Source organism: Amblyomma mixtum, chromosome 3 (assembly GCF_055824585.1).
Source record: "Amblyomma mixtum isolate Tamu chromosome 3, ASM5582458v1, whole genome shotgun sequence".
NCBI classification, from domain to species: domain Eukaryota; kingdom Metazoa; phylum Arthropoda; class Arachnida; order Ixodida; family Ixodidae; genus Amblyomma; species Amblyomma mixtum.
In genome coordinates this window covers 405,884,188-405,910,993 of record NC_143014.1, presented here as the reverse complement: position 1 = coordinate 405,910,993, position 26,806 = coordinate 405,884,188, and the positions used below count along the sequence as shown (strand labels likewise).

At 49.1% G+C, this 26,806-nt stretch overlaps 1 protein-coding gene across 1 annotated transcript in view; it reads left to right on the top strand.

Moving 5' to 3' along the window:
* LOC149357487 (uncharacterized) overlaps positions 1-26,806 on the top strand; it is a 115,020-nt gene that overhangs the window by 42,131 nt on the left and 46,083 nt on the right. The window contains exons 13-18 of the mRNA XM_089584747.1: positions 6,310-6,374; positions 8,229-8,298; positions 13,139-13,252; positions 15,528-15,641; positions 16,634-16,735; positions 17,925-17,957. Coding sequence (XP_089440873.1) covers positions 6,310-6,374; positions 8,229-8,298; positions 13,139-13,252; positions 15,528-15,641; positions 16,634-16,735; positions 17,925-17,957 — 498 coding nt within the window. The remainder of the gene's footprint in view (positions 1-6,309; positions 6,375-8,228; positions 8,299-13,138; positions 13,253-15,527; positions 15,642-16,633; positions 16,736-17,924; positions 17,958-26,806) is intronic.

The window sequence follows — 26,806 nt, the reverse complement described above, 5'->3', positions numbered from 1 at the left end:
CTCCACATCTTCAAACTTGTCACCATGAAACGACGCGGGCTTACGAGGCGAATGAAGAAGCAGCGGTGGCGAACTCACAGTTTGCTGGAAGGTCTGGCTGGCCACCGTAGAGGTCATCTTGCGTGATGGCGCGGTGAGGGGATTGTACTCGGGGGCTAAGCCTTTCAAGCGGCGGCTTGACTTGTGGACAGGTGTCGTGTCCAGGGGGTGTGGCTGAGCGCTGGAGGTTCCTGGGACGTCTTCGTACATAGATCGTACCCAGCACCTCCACCAAAAATGTCACGGACGCCGGTAGGACGTTCTATCTCTGGCAGAACAGTACCTGGCGAGCACACTGGGCAGAGCGCAGCCGGCAGCCACTAGCACCGAGCAGAAGAGGACGAAGTCCGGCGCGCGACAAAGGTCGAAGACAGACCGCACGGGAGCGCCGGTAGAGTGATGGCTAAACTAAGTGCGGCAATATCCAAACACGTCGTGTACATCGGTCACAGCGCTCCACAACCCAGCTGCTTCTTTTGTGTCTGTCACTGCCTCCGTAGACAGCGCAGCGTTGCCCAGACGACTTCCTGTACTTGTAGGAGAATGAGAGGGGCGTGATTAAGCACTCTTAGAGGTTCCCAAGCTCGCTTATTATGCAAGGCTTATATTCACTTCGTAACGGTTTGAGCGTTTTAGCGTTCGAGCTAACCGGTCCAGGTGCTATTGTCGTAGTCTGGTCTGTACGCAGTCTATTCGTGTGATTGTAAATCCTGACAAATAGGAGGCGCGGCTTACGAAAAAAAAAAACTGGTTGTCAAGTGCATTTCTTGAACGCAAGTCAAGAAATGGCAGTACGCCAAGGAATGCTAATGCATGAAATAGGATACTACGGCTATTATGGCATACACATTACTGACGCTTGTAAGTACGTTGCTGCTACTATAGAAGGAACGGGCACCTAGTTAACGTTCGAGGGTTAAAATTCTCGGAGACGTTAGACAAAGGAGCAAGTTGTGAGGAAATGTGAAGGAAATAAAACCCACTGTGCGAACAGCAACAATTACTTTTTGCATATAAAGTTCCCCCGGAAGGAAACTGCGATATCGCGATTAACACTTGTGGCAAAGCAGCGTCAGAAATATTAATTGCCATGTTCGCCCTGAATATTGCCGTATTCTCGAGTTGGCACAAAATTTTAAGCTAAAAAAATTCTCATTAAATTACGTAGTTTTTGGGTGTGGCGGCCATCAGCTGACTCTAGCTGGGATGCCCAGGAAAACTGTGCAAGAATACGCCGTGCCTTCTGATTGGGTGGAGCGTTTGCGGGAAAACGTTCAGTGATGTAATTTTATTATTCTGACAGTGAGGCCCTTTTTGTCTCTTTAAGTAATTTTGTCAAGGAGGCGAAAGTGCGCTCTGCTCGGTAATAAACCCAAATCATCTTGCTGGGCTGAGAAAACCAGGGTGATTTTTTTTTCAGATGAATGATTGCACTACAGGAATTCAGACGTTGGAGTGGCGTCACCGTCGATGTAAAACTGAACTAAAATACCCCTCAGCTGGGAAAGCCACTTTTATTTGCGGTTTTCTAATCATTCAAAGACAAATATGCTCTGCAGCGTTTACTCCTAGGCTACCTGCCTGATGTTTAAAGATGTATCATTTCACAGATGAACACAGAGCACATTTCATATGAAGAAGAACGGGGCTAGCTATGAAGGAGTGTGTCGTTAGGACAGGTGAACTTTCTCTATGTACTTTTTTCATTGAGAAGTTTAAGAAGAATTTAAGTCACTGCATATGATTAGAAAAATTCAGGACGGCACTTTGTTGACCTAAAGTGCGGTGAGGCGAAAGCCTTAAGGCAGTGTTGCTGCTTGCATCAGTGATGTATGGTTAAGATGTTAAGCTTCGCCTCTGAGTGGAACGTGACAGCGTCTTGCAACGCTGCCAGGGAGTTCACAGAACGCCATCGCCCATTCGGCTCTACGCTTTGCTCGATGGTAAATTGGTTTTTGAGTAAAGGAAATCTCTCTCACATATCTCGGTGGACACCTGAACCTCGCCGTAAGGGAAGGGAGGAAGATGAGAGTGAACGAAGCCGTCGTATTAGCTAGACGCGCCTTTGTTCATTCCAAACTATCCAGCTGGCATGGCGGAGTAGTTAGCGCGCTCGTCTCGCACTCCGCTCATCCTGGTTCTATTCCCCAACTCGACCGATTTCCTGCTCGGTTTTATTTATTTATCTGGTCTGACTAGAAAGGTTAATTAGGCTAATTGGTCTTTACTATTCTTCTAATGCCATCCATCATGTCCTGTCACTCACCTGTCAAGTGACGGAACTCTAGAATGTTCGACACAATGTGTATGAAACGCCTAGAAACGTCTATTATTGATGTTTGATAGTTAAGCAATACTCGCGCATTTTCCTATACTAGTTAATGTATCGTTAGTAATAGTTAACGTGACCTTAACTGATACACTGATTAATTAGCGTTAGTTAAGGTACAGGCGCAATGCACAGTCCCACATGCCACTTCTTTACTACTAATTACCAATTTGTCATTTAGTCATTAAGTGCAATGATATAATCATGAAATTCGTTTATATCATGTTCCGATATCTTTCGATTGCGCCCTATTAAGTATCGGTTGGCTATTGATTGGCATATGCCCATATAAGGCATGCATCTGAAACTCGAACATTTGCTAACACGTCTTGGTCACGACAGTATGAGGCATTAAAGGCTTTCGGCTTAGAAATTTCAACAATTAAAAAGGTCGCCGAGGGTAGACTCCTTTCACCTCATAACTAAAGCAAAAGACACTGTTTAGGACGATTTCCTTGCCCAGAGCTTGATGAAAGACTTTTTATCATAGACTCCAATGTTTCTTTCTTTTTAGCACAACTGAAACAAAATAGGCTCTAAGCCGAGCGTCATGAAGTTGCTACAATCCTTAAAGCGACTGATCAACAACAGAAACGCTTTGCGGTCAGGCGTGGTTCCTGTAGGGTCTCGATTTTTTCACTCAACATTTAGCCACCTCTTCGTCGACTAGGTGGAACTACATTAATTCGAACATAAAACATAGCGCACAATATATATTTCGTGGCTATTTTTTTGTCCAAAAAGGGCTGCGTTCTAGGACTTACTTTAGTCTTCAGCAGACTGTCCACTAATTCATAACGGTGCATTTGCGGCCAGAAGAAAAAATAAATTGTGCATTTTGGCAGCCAGTTGAAGGGATGTGTACAATATGCGTGTAAATAAGCTCATTCCGCCATGCTTCGGGCATCTATCAAAGAACTTCAACCACAGGATAGCAGGTCTTGGCTAAGGGCCATGCGCCAATCCGCGCCTGGCGCTCTATCTACCACCTCCATGACTCCAGTTGCGCGCCAACTCACTGATACTCTAAAAAGCCCTGCCAATCGAAGCAGAGTTCCGGAGGAACCCGGACCACCACCGCCTTTCGCGGTCACTGCTGTGAAGCTGCCTATATGCCCCAGCACTGAGCACACAGAAGAATGAGCTTCCAGGCCTTCTTCACGATGCACCGTGAGCTCAGTGCGGCTAGCGACCTCTTGAGGTAGACAAGTACCAGGGCAATTCCAAAAGTAAGGTCTCCAAAGTGTTGGGGCTGCAGGAAAACTATCAGCGCCGCTGTTGGCCACACTGCTTTGTTCGCGGTTCCCTTCTCTCTAAAACCAGCTATCGCGTGCCACCTGGCCGGCCATTCTCGGCTCGGCAGCCGCTTGTGTAACGGAACGCTGTCTTATATCTACCGCGAGGTGCGACGTTCACGCTGTTCTTCGATATCTGAACTCAAGAGGCCTTCAACCTGCTGAAATCCGTCGCCAATTGACCGAAGTGCATGTAGAGGAGAGAAACTTTATTAGACCGAAGGGTGTTGAGGGCACGTACGCCCTTCAGCGTCCATACGACCACACGGCGCTCAGATGCCATGAGTCCACAATGGTCCTTCACGTCGGCGGTCCTGTGTGTCGCGATCTTGTGCGTTTCCGAATCCGCGAAGCGCAAGAGGGTCTCTCATTTCCACCGGCTGGTCATGCGCTCCATGCCCTGCGGGGGAGGATGCACCTAGCATTTTGAGAGGATATAGGTGACGGTGGCGAGTGGGTGGTGCAGAGAGAGTAGTGGGGATGTAGGCTCGCGGGTGGATCAGGGAGAGGATATAGGGGGATGGGAGTGTCCGGGTCTGAAGGCGTTTCCGGAGGAGATGGTGGTAGTTATCCAAGGAGGGGTGAAGGGTAGAGCTGGCGCGCTCGGCCTTATAAGCTTGCGTCAGCTCGCTGAAGGGTGCATGCGCTCCCGGGAAGAGCCGGCGCCCAGTCCGCCGCCACCAGGAAGACCGGCGGTTATCTTGCCTTCCCATTACTCTCCCTGCACAAGCCATGTCCTTGGGCGTGGTCATTGGCGGCCTAGTTTTCGGGATTACCGGAGTACGCAAAGTCTCATATGAGCTCCACATGGAAGGGCAGGCATGCGGGAAGCAAATTGAGAATGCAACAATTCTCGTCGACTCACCGTTTCGGGAAATTTAGGAGGGAGGTTAACGGAGCCTTTAATTATATTGGCGGCTTCCGGGCGAGTAAGCGCGAGCGCTATCGCTGCTTTCTCAGCGGTTTCTAGCTGGAGGAAGGTGAGTGGAGAGCGTAGCAGTAGGTTGTAGGGTGTGATCTACAAGCACTGTTGCTGCCGCAGTAACCGTGCAGGCCGCGTCCACCCATACAGCGTAAGGTTCCGACCAGTGGTATTTCAGACGTTCCCGTGCACGGGCCGCGTGGCGCGGCTGGTGGTATGTTGGGTGAGTGTTTCGAGGAAAAGTTGACTAAGAGTAGCGAAGGTATGGGTGGTGTGATGGGGAGAAAGAAGGGCTCTGCAGTCTGGATACGCATTTTAAGTTGTTGAGGCCTTGGCTTGCAGTAGAGGATTGGGGAAGTCCATCCCATAGGAAATGGGTCATTGGTTCAAGGCGATGGTAATGCGAGCGGTGGGTGAAGAGCGGGATGTGGAGCGTATAAGGAGGTGTTCAGACTTTTCTGGGGAGCAGGAAAGTCCGATGTTTATCTTGTGCTGTGGGATGTTAGCTGTGGTTTGTAAGGTTTTTTCTGTGGCTGAATCACTACCATGAATGGTCCACAGCGTGATATCGCCTGCATAGAGTGTGTGTCGAAGGTGGCGGATCACGTGAACGGTTGTTGAAAGTGGTACGAGTGCTGCGTTGAATAGAAAAGGGGAGAGCACCGAGCCCTGCGCGGTGCCAACCTCATTACGGGTGTACGATGGCGACGCATGAGGGCAATGTGGACCTTGTCTAGCCCTTTCGGCTCTGGATTTTTTATTTTCGTCGTAGATTTTTTTGCTTCATGTTTTTAGAATGTCTAGCGCACTATAACTGCGCAGTAAAAAGTTGAAGCTCGTGGTGCAAGTAATAATTGATTTACAGGTATGGTGTCAAAATTGGACATCAGGGCTTAATGGGTGTAAAATGCGAAAGGGACCGTTTTGGTTGCCACAACCGACCACAAATAAATTAACGAAAAAATTTCATATTTTCCAGTGTGGAGACTTGTAAAGAAGCTTTTTTTTCCTTTGTGAAGGATAGATGGATATTGCAGTTGCCACAAAAGACTCCGCTCCCTCCTGTTTACCTTGATTTTAGTATCCAACCTCATAATTCTTGTTGCTGACGGGCTTGTGTTCTAAAGAGTTGAAAACTGGGCGAGTTGGTACGAATTCATACTGGTGTGGCACCACAGGGACAGGGATAAACTTTGGCACCACAGGGACAGGGATAAACTTTGTCAGTTGTTAGTGAGCACTTGTGTTGTTGTCACTCTGTCTCTGTCCCTGTCCCTGTGGTGCCACACCAGTATGAATTGTGTTCTAGCTTGTGTACGTCATGTCGCCAACACAGATGTTCAAAACTTGCGTAGCCCTTTTGGAAGGCAACTGTAGTCAAGATGAAGGTTTTCCAAAATTTGTAACACTCTCCTTTATCGAGCTTCATGAAGCGCTTCCGTAGCCCAGTGCGAAGCTCGGCATATCTAACTTCTAAGCTTGCGCAAGCTGACGGGCGCCTTTTGCGTTCCACAGACCGGCACCTCTTTCTCTCTTCTTTCACTCTCACCTTCCTCCCTTCATTTTTCGACGCGGTTCAGGTGTCCACTGAGATATATATGTGAGACAGATACTGCGCCATTTTGTTTCCTCAAAAACCAATTTGATTGGCAATGCATCTCGCTTGCGAACTTCCATCTTTTCGTATTCCATATATATATTTCTTTCTCAATGTTTCCATCTAGAGTGCTGTCGTCGCGTGGGTGTCTTGTTGGTCATCTTCCTGTCGACAACACAGGAAGTACGCCAGGTGAGGTCGCAAGCTCATTTCCAGAGAAGCGCCAGAAATGCCCATTCAATTTATTTCATCATGAAACTGCACAGGAAACACCAGCAAACAACTGTTGGGTCAATAGCGAAAGCATGCATTGGCACATACAGTATGCATGCATAAGTGCAGCAGCTTACAAAACAGGATTGAACAATAGTGTAATCAGTTGGAATGACAGAAAACACACGTCAATGCAGGAATGATATAATTTTATTACAAAGCATTGGCTCCATGTAGGCATCTCAAGTTATTTAACTGACCTTTGAAAGATGGAACCTCTTTATGGAGGACACCACGTTGAAAGCAGGCTTCTATTGGCAAAGTTTTCCTTATTTTGAACCATGATACTGAAACAGTGATTGGCCATACGTGTTTTCGTTAACTGGTGAATTAACGACGGCTAACCATAATGCCATAATGAGTGATTATTACATATTGCCTTATCGTTTGAAATGGAGACAATCAGTTAAGCGGATTTTGTGAAGAGAAGTATTTTCATCCTGAAAACTAAATCACTGCTCGAATGCAATAGACCTGAAGAGGGCATTATTCACACCGCTAATTTTTCGAGTGAAACAGTTGTGTCCAAATAGGTTTTAAATGTGCAAGGCCATGGTTTGCAATGGTATGCGATATGAGAATGGAAGAGAGAGAAGCAAATGATTTTAATACAGGAAGATGAAAATGCTTTCAGCTTTGAAGCCATAGCCTGCTAGTGCCAGCTTAGGGCTTAAGCTACGAAACCCATGGAATGGGAGCTTGGACAGCAAAGGAGTCTGGCTGCGCTTGTGACGGTCAGTCGAGGACATCTCCATTGAGTCTGAGACCACTATCTCCACACTCTCTAAGGGTGGGAGGAAGCATAAGGGTGAAAAGAGGTGACATTGGCGAAGATGCGTTCAATGAAGGTGGAGGTTTTAGGACTCTAACCATGCTTGCAGACATCATTTCATACAGTTTTTAGTGGTGGCCCCAATGATTATACATCGGGATTGGAAGGTATTTAGACGTGAGATATACAAGTATCTAAGCATACGCACAAATCGTGGGGTAACTGACTGTGACGCCGGCCAGAAAAATTAATTAAAATATTATGAGAAATGCCCTCTCATGAATGTAAGGGTGCTCCCGGGTACAATACACGGTAATTGATTCGAGCATTCTTAAAACATGGAGTGGTTCTGGGCACGTCGTTGGCAGATGTTAGTAGCTAAGATCCGGCAGACATCCTGTGCTTGTTATTTAGCAGAGGGAAGTGCAAGGTTGCTCCAGGCGCCAGTTGCAGTACGAGTAGGGAAAGGAATAAGGGTTGGATAAGAATGGGGGGGGGGGGGGTGAGGGGGTGGATTTTCGGAAGCATGCAAAGTGACCAGGATCACTTGGTGTGGAAAGCATCTGAGCCAGAGTGGGGATAACAGTGAGGTACAATTCATTTCAGGTGTCTAAACCTTGTTGTAGCTTCACTACTTGGGGGAGAAGAATCTAGCCCCTCGCTAAATTTTAAAAAGACAAAAGTTAGGAAACTCGGGGAGAGTGGACTTGGGACAGTTTAGAGCACACATCAGAAATATTCACTGCCACAAAAAAAAAAGGCAGCCAAAATGACGTCGGAACTCCATAAGTTAATCCAAATAAATTTTGAAGTTCCAACACTTTGCAGATAAGCACTTCATTTGGGGCGCAAAAAATTGCCGCTTAAAGTCAGAATGACACCTTTTAAATGTGCTTATGGTTTCGCTTTTTGGCGCTGCAATAAGCACTTTTAGTGGTTTCTATGCAGAAATTACCCCTGGCTGCCCTGATTATGTCCCTTCTGTGATGCCGTATTTTCAGTCTCGTCGGGACCGCAAGAAAGGCAGCGTTATTACAGACAGCAGCTCGAGCGCGAAAGGCTGAAATTGCAGTAAGTAAAGTATAAAATAACTAGTTTTTTTGTGCATGTCAAGTAACCCCTCCAGTCCACGTGGCTAGTGGAAAAAGCCAAACTTTGTCAAGCCAGAGCGCCAAGGGTAGCTTTCGAAATGCTAAGAACTGATATGGCTATTACTAGCGACCGGGTACAAATCTCTATTTGCAGCTAGGTGCCTAACTCTACAAGTAAAAAGTTAAAAATGCGTTAACCAGCTTACTACTGAAGACAGTTGACCAGTTTTCTTGGTTTGCCAACACTAGTAATACTGTGCCTCAAATGCCATTTTTTTTCTCCAAAAAGCCTTTTTTAATTTTTAATGTGTTCCCTGAAACACCTGGTACATTTCCTGTGTACGGTTACAAGCCAGTGAATAGTGAACGTATGGAAACTTTCCACTTCAATGAAATTGGCATTCTTTTTCATCTTAGTCTTTACTCAGCAATGTATTCAGACATGACTGCTTGACAATTACGGCAACTTATTAAAAATTCCAGCTTATAGGCTGCTGGATCTCTATGCAGGCTGCACTGCTGGGATGATCAGGAAACCAAACTGAAGTTTGGCGGCATGACTAAGGCTCTTCTGCTTTTTAAAAGGAGCGACAGCTACATGGGCTCTCTCTCGGGGGTTCCATGAAGCAGCGCTAGTAGACAACTTGCCTATCTCTGCCATGTTTTCTGCGGACGATTGAAAGGGCACTCAGTGAGCGCATTTCATGTGCTGCTATGCTGGGGTTCGTGCACCTTTTAGTCTCTTACTCAGAAGTTTATCCTTTGAGCTTTTGCACGGCAAGCATGCAGTTTATTCTATTATTTATTTTCAGTACACCCTGCAGCTCCGAAGCTTTATAGCAGGGGAGTGGGTACAACGTTAAAGTGACCAGCAGTTGAATAAAATCACATGAGAGAAAGAACAAAGGGGGAGTGAGGGTTGACAAAGAAGCAATGTATAGAGATAAATTAAACAAATAATATACAACCGAAGAAGCAGCAGTACATTTGTTCAACTAATATTTGAAAGAACAGTTAAATCACCAATCATTGATAGCCATAAAAATACATCACGATGAGCACTCGCAGCTCCAATTGGCAGCTTGTTCCGGTGAGAAATAGTATGTATAGGATACCACATCGGCTGAAGAAGCAGCTATCGCACTAACGATATCCAAGAATAGCAAGGAAACGATTATGTCCGACTCACACGTAGCGGTACTTAGTTATATTAGGGGCTGCGTGGGCATTCCATGTTGGAACATTTTCGAAACGTCCAATCCCCAGAATGTCCTGATGGTCTGGACACTAGGGCACCTCTCAACGACGGCCAATGGGGTGGCCAACACAGCTGCTCGAGCTGCCCTCCTCCAAGCATCTGGCACACAGCCTCTCTCTGACACCATTAACGATGCCTCACCCTTACTAAGCTACGCTGAAACTAAAGATTACGATAAGATTGTTACAAGGAAATATTTTCTAGCTCACAAAAGCCGTAGCAAATTTGAAGAACACATCATCCGGCGGCTGCAAACTGTCCAATTCCTACTTTATGAGCTAATGGTATCAAGACATACGCAATTCATTCTGCCCCTTCTGTGGAGCACCTGGCACACTATTTCACACAGTTTGGGAATGTCAAGAAAACCCAGACCTGGGCAACAATCTTTATCCAACATGTCGCTGTCCTCTCGACCAGAATTCATTAGGACTTGGGAGAGTATAGAGCACACTTCAAAAATATTCACTGCCGCGAAAAAAAAAGGCAGCCAGAATGTCGTCAGAACTCCATAAGTTAATCCAAAGAAAATTTGAATTTCCATCACTTTGCACATAAGCACTTAATTTTTGGTGCAAAAAAATCGCCGCTTAAATGTGCGTAAGGTTTCGCTTTTTGGCGCTGCAAAGAGCACTTTTTGTGGTTTCTATGCAGAAATCACCCCTGGCTGCCCTGGTTATGTGCCTTCTGTGACGCCGTATTTTCAGAGTCTCGTCGCGACCAAAAGAACGGCAGCGTTATTACAGCCGGCTCCTCGAGTGGGAAAGGCTGAAAATATTTGCAGTAAGTAAAGTATAAAATGTAGTTTTTTTGTGGATGTCAAGGGATGACACATCGCATCGGCATGTACTGAATCCGCTTGTCTCAAGGGTAAGGGAGGACGAATTCAGTGCTCCTTGACCGCTGCTAAAGTGGAGTATTGAGCTCCCACTCACAGACCGACACTCTACGAATAAAGGCTATAACTGGACAAGCTAAATTTGCATGATGGCCTTTTGTGGTTAGCAGCAGGTGCGAAGTCGCGTGGACAACCTCAGCACACGATACTTATAGATATAATATCTCCATGCAGGGCAAATCTAGAGTACCTCTGAATTATTCTTTGGAAAAATGAAATGAAGCTTTCATGTCGAGAGGAAAAGTGGAGGGAAGTCACTCATTTCGCAGTGAAAGCCGGATCAAGTTTACCGACGCATTATTTGCTCTAAATTTGTGTCATAACTTATTTTCCTAGTTTCGTGGTCTTACTCTGTTTGTTTCTTATGTAGGAGGTGTTGGAAAACCTTCTTTCTTCCCCACTACTCCCATTTAAAATTCAGAGGGTCTGTGGATGGCGTCTACGTACGGAGCGTAGGTTAGATATATCGAACAGCTATTAGAGCCATCTCCCGGATGCGTATCTTCCCGCATCGTTGAGCGAAATACTTGTGGCATCTATTCTGCGCACGTGTCTTAATTTTCATAGCTGATCTCTCATCGCCTAATGGCGCCAAAATTTGAACACAGATGACGTAAAACAATGAGAGAACAGTGAAAATAGGCCAGCCGGCCACGTGATGAGTAAGTGACATATGCAACTGACACGTAGACCCGCCGATCAGATGCAGCGGCAGTGGGGGAGGGGGCAGTTGAAAGGCTCTGAAACACCTTCCCTCTTAATTTGGCGAGCCCTTCCCGGCGAAGCTTTCATGCTCGCATCCTACTCCGTCACCCACACCTGCGTATACAAGTTGATAGGTGGCTATTGGTTACATTCTTTCAGACCTTAGGCAGCTACCATGGCCGCGGCCAATAAGCCGCATAGCTCCGGCGGATCGGGAAGCTCCGCACCACTAGGCGGCGTGCAAAAAAGTGAGAAAAGTAGAGGGAAAGGCGCGAACAAGCTGAAATTCAAATTCTGACTACAGATAACTCATGGTTCATGGCGCCGCGTTACGGATCCGACGCAGTCACGCAAAGCTACAGTCAGGAACCCTCTTCGCAGCCGTAAGAACCCATACTTGAGCAAGCCAGGCCAAGGACTGGAGAGATCTGGAGGACCGCTGAACAATACCTCCCACTTTGCGTTCACTGCATTGAAGCCGGCCAGTTCTATCGCCGCTGCGCAAACCGAAGAATAAGCATGTGCGCCTGTTCCATGAAGCGCCGCGAACACAAATCTGTCTGCGACCTCGTGAGGAAGAATAGTACTTGTGTTTCGCCGTATACAAGCTGAACCTCTCGACCTCGTCCCGTCGCTGTCTTCTGTCCTCTTTGCGTCGCTACGATGCAAGTACGTAGTGGCGGTCACCGCAAGACCTGAGGCAGCCATGTTGGAAAGTGAAGAAAGCAACCCTTGGAGTTAACACAGGCAGTAGCAAACATAACACTATTACATACCTGAGTAGTCTCCGCCGCACTCTACGGAATGCTACCGAACCTCACAGAAGACAATCTCGACGTCGCCACCTATCCCTAGCGCACAGCTAACAAATGATCATGTGGGTAGGGATGGCAACCCACCGACGCTTCATGGTATGCAATCGTTGATTACACGACGGGGAATACAAGCCAGTTCACCGCATATCTGTATAGACGCTTCTTTGTCGCTGAGGACTGGGAGAAAAACTGTTACGCCGCCGTTTCGGATCCTTAAAAATGCTGCGACCACTTGACGAGCTAAAATGCAAAGTAAATCCTGACGGAGCTACTAGTGACGTTCACTGCGTCGTATTCTTTAAGCCATTTGCGACCGCTAATGTATGCTTGTTCTCTGTAGTCGTTTCGTTTGTATACCTTTTAGTCACGTTCACTGCAACCTCTGAGTCCCTGATAAAGAGGGGTTTAAGGCTGCTGTTTTCTTGTACCTTTACTAGTGCGCCTTGTATACCATCGGTGGAACATAGGCTATCAGTCTTTGATATCCAAGGAGAGACCAAAGCGCCGCTCTAGAAGAACAGTATTATGCGCTCCTGTTTCCAGGTCTTCGAAATGACTGCTATTCTGCCCGTTCTGCCGGAATGACTGTCCATTATTTCCAGGAATTATAGCTATCTTTAAATTTAGTGCCTTGGAGGTTGTGGTGATTTTGTTCCTGAAAAAACGCCGAGCGGCTGGTTGCTATCGCCTCCGGCTAGCTGTTTGTCTTTGTAGGCAAAAATCAGGTAATTCACGAGCTAGTTTTAGTGCCTCTTCAGTCCCGTTGTCTCTTGTCCACGGCGTCGTCATCACCTTAAGAAAATACCTTTCTCTCTTTCAATCTTGCGACATCATCTCTACCTCTTTTCCCCTCCCGCGGCGAATAAGATAGTGGTTACGTGCCTTATTCACTTTAATGAAAAATGAATGGATACCTCAGAGACCTCACACAATGCCACGTTTCTGTAAAAGACAATGGCAGGAAACAGCATGACACCAAGGGCACACCACTTAAGCTCAAAGCGCCCGAAAATGCCTCCCGACTTGAAATGGCTAGGGTGAGGTTGCAGCGAAAGGGAAATGGGTTGTTGGAAGGAAGAGAGGTCAGGTATGAAATATACGACAAAGTGTTTTTGTCGAATGACGCTGATAATCTCTTTTTCAGGCCTTAGTGGAGGGGAGATATCCTTCGGTGGTGGCTACCCGGGATACGGTGTGCCCTTCATTTCCTGAAGGTGCTCGCCGGCGCGCCAACCAGCCTGCATGTTTGCATGAGCAGGTACGTTCACTGTAGCTGGAGGTACTTAGGCGCTTTCCGAAAGATACTCGCGGCATAGACTTGAATCCTTTTGTAATATCTAGACCCAGCGCCTTCGGTTAGGCAGCTGTTTGAATAGAAGAACTCGATCTTTGTTATGTCTTCTCTTAAGTGACTCGTCAAGAAGAAAGTTCCGAAGCCCCGAATTTTGTTCTCAGTATGGTAAGGTATTTAAGCCGCCGTTAATAACTAACGGTCGGTATCATCAGCTTTCCGCCTTGTTTTGGCTCTACCACAAGCTTGTATTTTTGTTCGCCAGCCCCCTGGGGGCGCCGGAATACCTTCGCCAGAAGCCTACGAGCAGTGGCTGGGCTGTGCGCTCGGCCTGCTGCAACGATGTCCTACGCGATCTATTTTGCAATCAAAGCTCATTAAGAAACCCAACCGCTGAGAAGTCTCAGGTTTTACACTATCCAGAACAACTAGGGCTAGCGCACCTTTTTGGCATTTGGCCTAACCAAGATAAAACGTTTGGTATTTTTTTTCTTCTAACTTAGATCGTCTCGGCGCCCTAGAAGTGCTCATCGCGCACTTGAGTGAGGGGTTTACTACTATACTGAGAGCGTCTATTTTGTAGTGTGTTACACACAATATTGGAGACAACTGCGTGCGATCGATAGAACACCGGCCGAAAGCAACGCTTTCGCATGACAATTTCCGATACGCTTGCCACGCATGTCGATACAGAGCAAAAGAGCTAAGATGACAACCAGGCTTAGGAGCAGCGCGGTGCAATTCACATTACAATAACACTATCCAGCTTATGCACGTCAAGGAAGCCAAGGTAGCGCTTAACGCAATGCGGTGTTGCGTCACTGGAGAAGAGAACACTTCGAAGACAACCCTTTGAGCTCTGTATGGGAATACGTTTCAGGCATGCTTACCATCCGAGATTTGGTATTGAATATCGTTCTTTCATATTGTTTCGGCGCCATTGAATGCTTAGGTTCCAGCTGCCAGCACCCGCGACGCGTAAGGGCTCCCTGCGCGTGAAGACAACGGCAGCGGCCGGGTGGCGCTTTCTTCGGGCCACTAGGCTATTCTATGTCTTCCTTTTTACAGTGAAAGCTTCATAATAAAATCGCAAAGAAGGCGCTCGTCGCCTCGTACTCATCGCACACGCACTAGATCACATTCAGTTACGTGATTAGCGCTGGTCACATGATGTCCCACGGTGGCGCAGTGGTTATGGCGCTTGGCTGCTGACCCGAAAGACGCGGGTTCGATCGCGGCCGCGGAGGTCGAATTTCGATGGAGGCGAAATTCTAGAGGCCCGTGTACTCTGCGATGTCAGTGCACGTTAAGAACCCCAGGTGGTCGAAATTTACGTAGCTCTTATCTACGGCGTCCCTCATAGCCTGAGTTGCTTTGAAACGCAAAACCCCGAGAGACCAAACCAAACCATTTATTCTCGTTCGCCGCACACTCTTAAGATGGGGCCTGCTTACAAGAGGGGTAATTTTTCTTTTTTCATGTACCTCTACTACTGCGCCTTGTTTATCCTCGGTGGCACTTGGGCTATGAGGATTACATATGCAAGAACAGATCAGAATGCTCTAGAAAAACACACTTATGCTTTCCTGTTTCTACGGTCTTCGAAATTACTGCCGTTCTACTGTGCCCTTTATTTCGAGCATTTATTGCTCTCTTTCAATTTAGTACGGTGGAGGATGTTGTCATTGTGTTCTTGGACGAACACCGACCCGCTGGTTGCTATCGCCGCCGGGCACGATTTTTTTAGTCCTTGTGGGCGATAATCAGCTTATTGAAAGGTTAGTTTTAGTGCCACTTCAGTCCGGTCGTCTCTTGTTCACGGCGTCGTCATCGTTATCGCCGCGTGCTAGTACCGTTCTCTAACTATTTCTATCTTATGGCAAAACCTCTTCTTACTTCCGCTCTCATGCCGGCAAAATGGTATAGGTAATGCGCCTTATTCAGTTTTATAGAAAATTGAATGGGTACCCAGAAGTTCTAAGAAAATTTCACACTGCTGTGAATAACAGTAGCAGGGAAGAGAATGACGGTACTTAGAGGAGGAGGAGGAGGTAAGAAAGGTTAAAGTACTTTGAGAAAACCATTTAAGCTGAGAGGGCTCAGAGAAGGCCCTGCGGTATTAAAGAGGAAGGGTGATATTGCAGCGAAAGGGAAATTGGTTGTTGGGAGTAGAAAGGTCTGGGAAAAGGTTCACGACAGCGTGGTTTTGTCGAATGATCTTGATAGTCTGTATCTTTTTCAGGTCTTAGCGGAGGATGAATACTCCGCTGCCGTGGCTAATCCGGCCATGTTGCCCGTTTCTTTTTATGAAGAGGCTATGCGGCGCTCCCCCCAGGCTATCGAATTCCCAGAGCTGGTACGTTCACTCAAGCAGGGGGTACTTAGGTGGTCCCCGAAGGATACTCGCGCCACAGACTTGTGTAGTGTTAGATACGGCGCATACGGTTGAGTAACTGATTGAGTGAAAAAAAAAACAAGCTATTTTTATATCTTCTCATAAGTGGCTCATCAAGAACAAATGTACGAATCCCTGAATTTATTCTCAGTATGGGAAGATATTTAAGCCGATTTAACAGACTGGCCCTCTATTGTGATCAATGGCCTTTTGCGTTACTTTGGCGCTACCCTCGAGGCATTGGGATGCCTGCGTCAGAAACCTACGAGCAGTGGCTGGGCTGTGCGCTCATCGTACTGCAAGGGTATACTGCGCAATTTTTTTTTTTGCAACGAAAACTTTCCGTAATAAGCGAAACCGTCGAGAAGCCTCATGTGAAACTATCCAGAACTACTATAGCTAACTCACCTGAGTCACACTTCGCCTAACCAAGATAAATCTTTTGTTACTGTTTTCGACGAACTCCTTACTGCGTCAGGGCGCCGTAGAGGTGGTCATCACGCACAGGTGTGCTTGGCCTCTGAGGAGACATCTGCGTACATTTATGCGCCCAAATGAACACTTCTTTCCTCTCATTTAGCTTTTGTACCTTTAATTCCCGTTTAGAGCACTCGCTCAATAGTTATATCAAAGCGGTTTCTCTTTCCACGTTATTCACGATGACTCCCGTTGTTACATACCCATTGTTCACGAAATACGATTCTGTCTTTAAATTGAGTTCGTCCGCCGGCGTGGTGCTTTTCTTTCTCGAAGATCCCTGAGCAAGGTTGTTGCTGTCGCCTCGCCAAGCAATTTCATTGTCAGCGCAAACGAACCCATTAAAATCTTTCATATGGTAGCACCTTTCAGCTCTCAATTGGATAGTTCGCAACAGGAGGGCAGAAGTGGGATGTGATTTACGGCTAGCTGCATTTGTCAAATAGACTCTGTCTCATTTCCATCCTATCGTGCAGCAAGGACACCGCGCGGGTAACGTCCCAAGGGCCAATGCAAGCTATCGTCAACCCGAAGCTTTGAGCTGGCGTCGCGACCAACCTGGTGAACCTTGGGATCTGGTACGTTGGCTCAAGTAGAGAGTACTGCGCCGTTTGCCATAACGTACTCGTGACGCACACAGCAACGCTTTTCTGCTGTTCAAATTTGGTAGACTCGGTCGAGCCACTCTTTAAATGGAGGACGCTGCACTTGCTTATGTCTTCTCCTGAATGATAGTTCAAAGGTAAAGGTGCGAAGTGCTAAACATTTGTGCACGTTATAGGAATACGGTTTAGAACCAGACTTACCCATCAAGACTGGGCATTAAGCATGTTTCTTTAGCATTGATTCGGCGACATCCCAAGCGTAGGTATTCCAGCTGAAAGCAGCCGCGAGTCGCTGCGCTCGCTACGCCTGACGACAACGAGCAGCGGCCGGGTTGCGCGTTCTGCTTGCCTCTAGGCTAATCTCTGCGCTCCTTTTTGCTGTGAAAGCTTGCATATGAAAACCACAGTAAAACCTCTCGTTGCCTCTTATTCATCGCGTACCCACGAGATCACATTGACTTTACGTGATTATTGCCGGTCACAAGATGCGCAGAGACGCTACAGCAAGCGCGTAGTGGTCTGAGCACACTTCCTGTTTTTGACTGAGCTCCAACATGGAATCGCCTCACTGCAGCCATTATTCGCATTGTGTAGGGACACTGTAGTGGTTTCTCTATTTGTGGTTTCTCTCATGGAATTGGGTAACGACGGCGCCATTGTACTTTGTCTGCAGAAGCAGGCGCAGAATAAATGTTGCTAAGCTGTTGAAGTAGCACGGGCAGTGCCTGCCTCCATAAGAAGTAGCGTTAAGGGACAGACCGCTCGAGTTTATTACGGTTGCAGGTCAGTCAGGCAGTTGGCGGTGTACAAGAGCATTGCCTCGGTGCGAGCGCACCGCTAGTCGAGTAGATAAACTGAGTGATAAACTACTTCGCAAGATACAGAAAACGCACAGTGTTCTTCATAGAATAGAACACGAAAGAAATTTGGGCGCCGCAATTTGAAAAGCGTTGTGGTGCCACCTGTTAAACACGGAGAGAACCACAATTTTCTGGCTGTCATGCCAAGCGGCACGACGTAGGGTACAGACGGGAGGACCGCCAGACCGCACTTTGGCAGCGCTGCCCGAAGCCATAATTAAAGACATAGTTTGTAGTCGAACTGTTCTTGAGTATGGGACTTCCAGCGAGGCCATTCTGTTCACTGACGATGTCTTTCGCAGGAACTTTGTACCCCACCGGCTCAAATCTCTCCGGTAAGTGTGAGAACCGCTGAAGGTTTTTTGAAACTATGTGTTGTGAGAACTCCACAATCTTCAGTAATGCAGCGAGCATTGATATAAAATGTTTATCTGGACCTCTGCCATTTGAGGGATAATGTGGGAGTAATTGTACACATAGCAGTTGTGATATAATTTTGACAAGCCACTATTTCAAGCCCTCCCGAGCTGGTATTTTTGAGAGCCACGAATTGCGAGCGTGTAGCCGTGATGTGCCAATATAAGGCGGTGAGCCCTGAAGACGACAAAATGCAAGCGAGGTGGTTGGAATGACTAAAATGGGTCATTGTCGTTCGCTCTTATGAGCTACGGTGGCTCAGTGGTTACGACGCTCGAGTGCTGAGCTAGAGCTCCCGGGTTCGAACCCTTCCTCGGCGGCCGCTTTTCAATGAAAGTGAAACGCAAAGGTTGCCGTGGGCTGTGGGATGTCGTAGCACATTGCCCAGAGACCCGCAGGCGATCATAATTACTCCGGAGCGCTCTACTACGGCACCTCTTTCTCTCTCTCGTCTTTCATCCTGCCTTTCCCATTTTCCTTACGCTGCGGTTCGGGTACCCAGAGGGATGTGAGAAAATTGCTGTGTCATCTCCTATGCTAAAAAATAATTTTTTGGACCACCGCACTCGACCCAATTCATTCACTTCTATGTTGAGATCTGCTTGGAAGTCTAAGTTCCAATCTATCCGCAAGTCTATGCAGTCGCGCTTCTTCAGCGCGTCCGCCAAGATCGATGCTGCTAACGCGTAAACACACAAAATCAACGCTGTATGTGTAAGCTGCATTTTTCATCTTGTGTAGCCGATTAGCAGCATTGGCACAGTGGGTACTGCGGTGGGTACAGGCCATCAATCAGCATGGGTTCGAACGCCATGCGAGCCGAAATCTGCCACCAGTCCTCAGCACGCCTATAAACGCACCGTGGGGGCGCACGCAACCTCCGGGCGAGGAGCTGTCCTCCTTGTGTGTGTGTGTCTCAGAAGAACGGTTGAATAAACGAGACACACACGCACACGCACACGCACACACAAACACACACGCACACACACACACACACACACACACACACACACACACACACACACACACACACACACACACACACACACACACACACCATCCCATCGAGCAATTTTGCATGTTCCTCTTACACGATCACTGAATGCTCCAGTGAGGCCCATTTTGTGCTTTCGGCTTTCTTACTTGTCTTATAATTCGTCTTGAGCGCCCCGCCGATCAATATTTAACGCAGGTTGGCGTTTTTAACGCCCGTTAGAAAAAAAACGCAAGCTGAACAGCATGCAGCGGCATAGATATTGTCACGGACGCCGGTAGGACGTTCTATCTCTGGCAGAACAGTACCTGGCGAGCACACTGGGCAGAACGCAGCCGGCAGGCACTAGCACCGAGCAGAAGAGGACGAAGTCCGGCGCGCGACAAAGGTCGAAGACAGACCGCACGGGGGCGCCGGTAGAGTGATGGCTAAACTAAGTGCGGCATTGCCCCTCCCCTCTGGAAAGGCATCGACTCGATGCCTGAAAGTGAGGGGGAGCCACGTGTGGGTGTTAACAGAATCCCAGGCACCGTACGTGGTGAGAGGTGTCCTAGCGGGCATGGTATGGCTTGAGTCTTGCGACGTGCACAATTTCGGATGTCGGCGGGCGTCTGGAAGAACGAACACTTCCTTGCGGGCGCACTTCATACGTAACGTCGCTGAGTTTGCGGAGGACCTCGTAGGGGCCGAAGTAACGGCGCAAAAGCTTCTCGGAGCGACCGCGCAGACGGATGGGGCTCCAAACCCACACTTGATCGCCAGGCTGGAAAATGACTTCGCGGTGACGGAGGTTATAGCGGTGAGCATCGACTTCTTGCCGCACGCAGGTTCGTTGCCGAGCCAGCCGGCGGGCAGCCTCTGCATGGCGAACGAATGAATCAGCGTCGGCAACGGATGGGCGTGCAATATCGGGCAACAACATCGTGTCCAACATAGTCACAACTTCACGACCGTGTACCAAACGAAATGGGGTGAACCCCGTCGTCTCTTGAAGGGCAGTATTGTAGGCAAACGTGACGTACGGAAGGATTTCGTCCCAGTTCTTATGGTCATCATCGACGTACATAGAAATCATATCAGCGATAGTCTTATTGAGGCGCTCGGTTAGGCCGTTGGTTTGAGGATGGTAAGCTGTGGTCTTACGATGACTTGTGCCACTGAGCCGCATAACTTCCTGAGTAAGCGTGGACGTGAACGCTGTGCCTCGGTCAGTTAAAACGACATAAGGGGCGCCATGGCGGAGGACTATGCTGATGATGAAAAAGTCAGCAATTTCAGCAGCAGTGCCGCGGGGAAGAGCTTTCGTCTCACAATACCGGGTGAGGTAGTCGGTGGCAACCACAATATACCGGTTACCCAATGATGACGTGGGAAATGGGCCCAGTAAGTCCATGCCGACTTGGTGGAAAGGAATTCTCGGCGGAGCAATGGGTTGGAGCAAGCCAGCCGGCATGAAAGGTGGTTTCTTCCGACGGTGACACTCTCGGCAAGTGCGTACATAACGCTTGACAGCCGCAGAAAGCCTGGGCCAGTAATACCGGTGACGAACTCGTGCCATCGTTCGAGAAAATCCGAGGTGGCCGGAAGGAAGCTCGTCGTGGCATGCCTGCAAAACGTCAGTGTGGAGCGCCGTTGGAACCACGAGCAGGTAACCGGAGTCCGTCGGGCCGTAATTTCTTTTGTAGAGGACGCCATCTCGCAAGCAAAACGACGACAAGCCACGCACGAATAGACGAGGCGGTAACGAGGCGGTACCCTCAAGATAATCGATGAGTGGCCGCAATTCCGTGTCGTCCCTCTGTTGTTGAGCGAGGGCGGACGTGGTCAGAGCACCAATAAAGAGAGGGTCATCTTCGAGGTCGTCAGAGATGGACGGGATAGGAGCACGGGACAAGCAGTCTGCATCGCTGTGTTTGTTTCCCGACTTGTAGACAACTGTTACATCAAATTCTTGCAAGCGAAGGCTCCAACGAGCTAGCCGGCCCGAGGGGTCTTTAAGATTCGCGAGCCAACACAGTGAGTGGTGGTCACTCACGACCCGAAACGGGCGACCATACAAGTAGGGCCGGAACTTCGTTATCGCCCACACAACAGCTAGGCACTCCTTTTCAGTGGTTGAGTAATTGGCCTCGGACCGAGACAGCGTGCGGCTGCCGTAAGCAATCACGCGCTCAACACCATCTTGCCACTGGACGAGGACAGCACCGAGGCCAATGTTGCTGGCATCGGTGTGAAGTTCTGTATCCGCCTCCTCGTCGAAATGGGCAAGAATGGGCGTTGTTTGTAGGCGTTTGCGGAGCTTTTCGAAGGCGTCCTGCTGTTCCTGTGCCCAGACGAAAGGCTGATCGTCTTTTGTCAGCCGTGTGAGAGGCTCAGCCAGCCTGGAGAAGTCTTGCACGAAGCGTCTGTAATATGCGCAGAGGCCAAGAAACCGGCGCACAGCTCGCTTATCAGTGGGAGTCGGAAACGCAGCTACAGCGGCCGTCTTGTCGGGGTCGGGGCTTACACCCTCAGGTGTCACAACATGGCCCAAAAACTTCAATCGTTGGTACGCGAAGTGGCATTTTTCGGGTTTTAGAGATGGACCGGCTGATCGGATGGCCGTCAATACTGCACTCAAGCGTTTGAGATGTTCTTCGTAGGTCGCAGCGAAAATAACCACATCATCAAGATAGACAAGACACGACTGCCATTTGAGGCCAACCAGGACAGTGTCCATCATTCTTTGAAAGGTGGCAGGAGCGGTACACAGGCCAAAGGGGAGCACCTTGAACTCGTACAAGCCGTCGGGGGTTATGAACGCGGTCTTTTCACGGTCCCGTTCATCAACTTCGATCTGCCAGTACCCACTGCGTAGATCAAGAGAGGAAAAGTATCGGGCATGACGCAGGCGATCGAACGAGTCATCAATTCGGGGCAACGGATAAACGTCCTTTTTAGTAATCTTGTTGAGGCGACGATAGTCGACGCAGAATCGGAGAGTGCCATCCTTCTTGGCGACCAGCACAACGGGCGAAGCCCACGGGCTTGTTGACGGCTGGATAACCTCGTCGCGGAGCATTTCCTCAACCTGCCTCCGAATCACCTCCCGTTCTTTCGCAGACACTCGATAGGGGTGGTGTTGTATAGGCATCTCGCCTTCATCCACTACAATGCGGTGTTTAGCGACCGATGTTTGCCGAACTTTAGAAGTGGTCGCAAAGCAGTCACGAAAAGAGTCGAGGATCATGTGGAGGCGGTGTTTCTGATCGGCGGTTAGGTCGGGGTTCACGTCAGTCATAACGGGGGCGTCAGAGGTCGATGCATGGGTATCGTTGAGGGACAAGGCGCAGTGGGAGACTGAGTCACTAATTTCATCGAAATAGGCTATGGCGGTTGCTTGTGGCAAGTGGCGGTATTCGGCGCTAAAGTTCGTAACAAAAAGCTGCGTTCGCAGTCCGCGGAGGGAAGTAACACCCCGCGCAACGCAGACTTGTTGATTCAGCAGTAACGACAGGTTGCCTTACGCAACCCCGTGAGGAGTGCGTGGGTTGGAGCACTCCACCGTAATAAACAAACTGGAGCGTGGTGGTAGCGTGACATTGTCATCACACACGCGAAAAACAGGCCTGTCGGGCTCGCTGCTGTCGGCTAGGGCACAATGAGGTGAGAACGTCACGACAAGTTCGCGGAGGTTGATTATCGCACCGTGTTCCTGAAGAAAATCTAACCCGAGGATGAGGTTCTTCGAGCAATGAGCCAACACAGCGAAGCAGGCAGTGAAGGTAACACCACGAATCTCCATTCTAGCGGTGCAGACGCCAAGCGGTGTCACCACATGGCCTCCAGCTGTCCGGATGTGCGTTCCAGGCCAAGGTGTCAGTACTTTCCTCAGGACAAGCGTCAGACCACGACTCATGACGGAGAAATCGGCGCCGGTATCTACGAGAGCAGTCACGCGGCGGCCATCAACGATGACCGGGATTTCAGCCGAAGCTTGGTCACCTTCAGAAAAACGCTGTGTGAGGGAGGTCGGACTAGGGGATCGTTCTCGCGGTCGGGTTGGGGCGTCAAGCGGAGGCGTCTCCGTTCGTTGAAAAGTCGTCGGACTTAAGGGTCGTTCAGATTGTCCAATTGAGGCGTCAAGCGAAGGCGTCTCTGGGCGTCGAAAGGTCGTCGCGGCGTGGGGTCGGAGGTCGGGTCGCATGCTAACGTCGGTGAGCGGAGGATGTTCGTCATGTCCGGTGACGGCGGCCCTACCTCCGGGGGTCGCCGTCCTCAGTTTTCCCGGCGCGGGCTGGAGGACTGCCGGACGTAGGACTGGCGGGCTGGTGAAGAAAAACGTCGAGGCGACGGTGACCTGGACTGACGTTGGGCAGTGGGTGCAGGTGGGACGTTGGCCGCTAGGTACTGATCGATCTTGCGGGGTCGTTCACCATAGCGTGGCAGGGGTGCGTCGGGCGAAAAGCCACGCAGGCCAATCCGGCGGTACGGGCAGTGACGACGGATGTGGCCTGCTTCGTCGCAGTGGAAGCACAGGGGCCTGTTGTTCGGCGTTCGCCACATGTTTGCCTTCGTGACGGGTGGGCGGTCGGCTGGCAGCGCTGTCGTATACGGGAATCGGTCGGACGGCGCGGTAGGGGCTGGAGAGTAGAACGCCGGCGGTGGTGGCGCAGGGCTTCGCAATGCCTCGCTGTATGTCATCACATAGGGCGCTGGCGGTTGCGGAGGTGGAGTGGGCTGCACCGTGCGGCGTATCTCGTCACGGACAGCCTCCGAGATGGCGGTGACACTAGGAGGCTGCTCCACAGAGCGAAGCTTCTGCAGCTCTTCGCGAACGATGCTCCTGATGAGCTCTCGGAGGGTGGTGTTCTCATCCCCGGGCCTCGGCATGTGGCACTCCACAGCAGTGATGTTTGACGGACGGCCGTAGTGCGCAAACCGCTGCTGCAGGGCGCGCTACATGCCTGCCGCTTCCTTTGCAAAATCGGCGACTGTAGCCGGAGGATCGCGCACGAGCCCAGCGAACAATTGCTCCTTCACGCCCCGCGTCAAATGGCGCACCTTCTTGGCTTCCGACATCGAAGGATCAGCGCGGTTGAAAAGCCGGGTCATATCCTCCACGAACATCGCCACGCTCTCGTTTGGCTGCTGCGCTCGCGATTGCAGGGCCAATGCAGCACGCTCCCTCCGTTCGTTGCTGCTGAACGTATCCAGCAACTGGCGCCGGAAGTCTTGCCAGGTGTGGATGGCGGACTCGTGGTTTTCGAACCACGTCTTAGCGGCGTCCTGGAGGGCAAAGTAGACGTTCCGAAGCTTGCGGTCCTCGTCCCACAGATTAAATTCAGAGACCCTGTCATACCCGTCCAACCAGTCCTCCACATCTTCAAACTTGTCACCATGAAACGACGCGGGCTTACGAGGCGAATGAAGAAGCAGCGGTGGCGAACTCACAGTTTGCTGGAAGGTCTGGCTGGCCACCGTAGAGGTCATCTTGCGTGATGGCGCGGTGAGGGGATTGTACTCGGGGGCTAAGCCTTTCAAGCGGCGGCTTGACTTGTGGACAGGTGTCGTGTCCAGGGGGTGTGGCTGAGCGCTGGAGGTTCCTGGGACGTCTTCGTACATAGATCGTACCCAGCACCTCCACCAAAAATGTCACGGACGCCGGTAGGACGTTCTATCTCTGGCAGAACAGTACCTGGCGAGCACACTGGGCAGAGCGCAGCCGGCAGCCACTAGCACCGAGCAGAAGAGGACGAAGTCCGGCGCGCGACAAAGGTCGAAGACAGACCGCACGGGAGCGCCGGTAGAGTGATGGCTAAACTAAGTGCGGCAATATCCAAACACGTCGTGTACATCGGTCACAGCGCTCCACAACCCAGCTGCTTCTTTTGTGTCTGTCACTGCCTCCGTAGACAGCGCAGCGTTGCCCAGACGACTTCCTGTACTTGTAGGAGAATGAGAGGGGCGTGATTAAGCACTCTTAGAGGTTCCCAAGCTCGCTTATTATGCAAGGCTTATATTCACTTCGTAACGGTTTGAGCGTTTTAGCGTTCGAGCTAACCGGTCCAGGTGCTATTGTCGTAGTCTGGTCTGTACGCAGTCTATTCGTGTGATTGTAAATCCTGACAAATAGGAGGCGCGGCTTACGAAAAAAAAAAACTGGTTGTCAAGTGCATTTCTTGAACGCAAGTCAAGAAATGGCAGTACGCCAAGGAATGCTAATGCATGAAATAGGATACTACGGCTATTATGGCATACACTTTACTGACGCTTGTAAGTACGTTGCTGCTACTATAGAAGGAACGGGCACCTAGTTAACGTTCGAGGGTTAAAATTCTCGGAGGCGTTAGACAAAGGAGCAAGTTGTGAGGAAATGTGAAGGAAATAAAACCCACTGTGCGAACAGCAACAATTACTTTTTGCATATAAAGTTCCCCCGGAAGGAAACTGCGATATCGCGATTAACACTTGTGGCAAAGCAGCGTCAGAAATATTAATTGCCATGTTCGCCCTGAATATTGCCGTATTCTCGAGTTGGCACAAAATTTTAAGCTAAAAAAATTCTCATTAAATTACGTAGTTTTTGGGTGTGGCGGCCATCAGCTGACTCTAGCTGGGATGCCCAGGAAAACTGTGCAAGAATACGCCGTGCCTTCTGATTGGGTGGAGCGTTTGCGGGAAAACGTTCAGTGATGTAATTTTATTATTCTGACAGTGAGGCCCTTTTTGTCTCTTTAAGTAATTTTGTCAAGGAGGCGAAAGTGCGCTCTGCTCGGTAATAAACCCAAATCATCATCTTGCTGGGCTGAGAAAACCAGGGTGATTTTTTTTTCAGATGAATGATTGCACTACAGGAATTCAGACGTTGGAGTGGCGTCACCGTCGATGTAAAACTGAACTAAAATACCCCTCAGCTGGGAAAGCCACTTTTATTTGCGGTTTTCTAATCATTCAAAGACAAATATGCTCTGCAGCGTTTACTCCTAGGCTACCTGCCTGATGTTTAAAGATGTATCATTTCACAGATGAACACAGAGCACATTTCATATGAAGAAGAACGGGGCTAGCTATGAAGGAGTGTGTCGTTAGGACAGGTGAACTTTCTCTATGTACTTTTTTCATTGAGAAGTTTAAGAAGAATTTAAGTCACTGCATATGATTAGAAAAATTCAGGACGGCACTTTGTTGACCTAAAGTGCGGTGAGGCGAAAGCCTTAAGGCAGTGTTGCTGCTTGCATCAGTGATGTATGGTTAAGATGTTAAGCTTCGCCTCTGAGTGGAACGTGACAGCGTCTTGCAACGCTGCCAGGGAGTTCACAGAACGCCATCGCCCATTCGGCTCTACGCTTTGCTCGATGGTAAATTGGTTTTTGAGTAAAGGAAATCTCTCTCACATATCTCGGTGGACACCTGAACCTCGCCGTAAGGGAAGGGAGGAAGATGAGAGTGAACGAAGCCGTCGTATTAGCTAGACGCGCCTTTGTTCATTCCAAACTATCCAGCTGGCATGGCGGAGTAGTTAGCGCGCTCGTCTCGCACTCCGCTCATCCTGGTTCTATTCGCCAACTCGACCGATTTCCTGCTCGGTTTTATTTATTTATCTGGTCTGACTAGAAAGGTTAATTAGGCTAATTGGTCTTTACTATTCTTCTAATGCCATCCATCATGTCCTGTCACTCACCTGTCAAGTGACGGAACTCTAGAATGTTCGACACAATGTGTATGAAACGCCTAGAAACGTCTATTATTGATGTTTGATAGTTAAGCAATACTCGCGCATTTTCCTATACT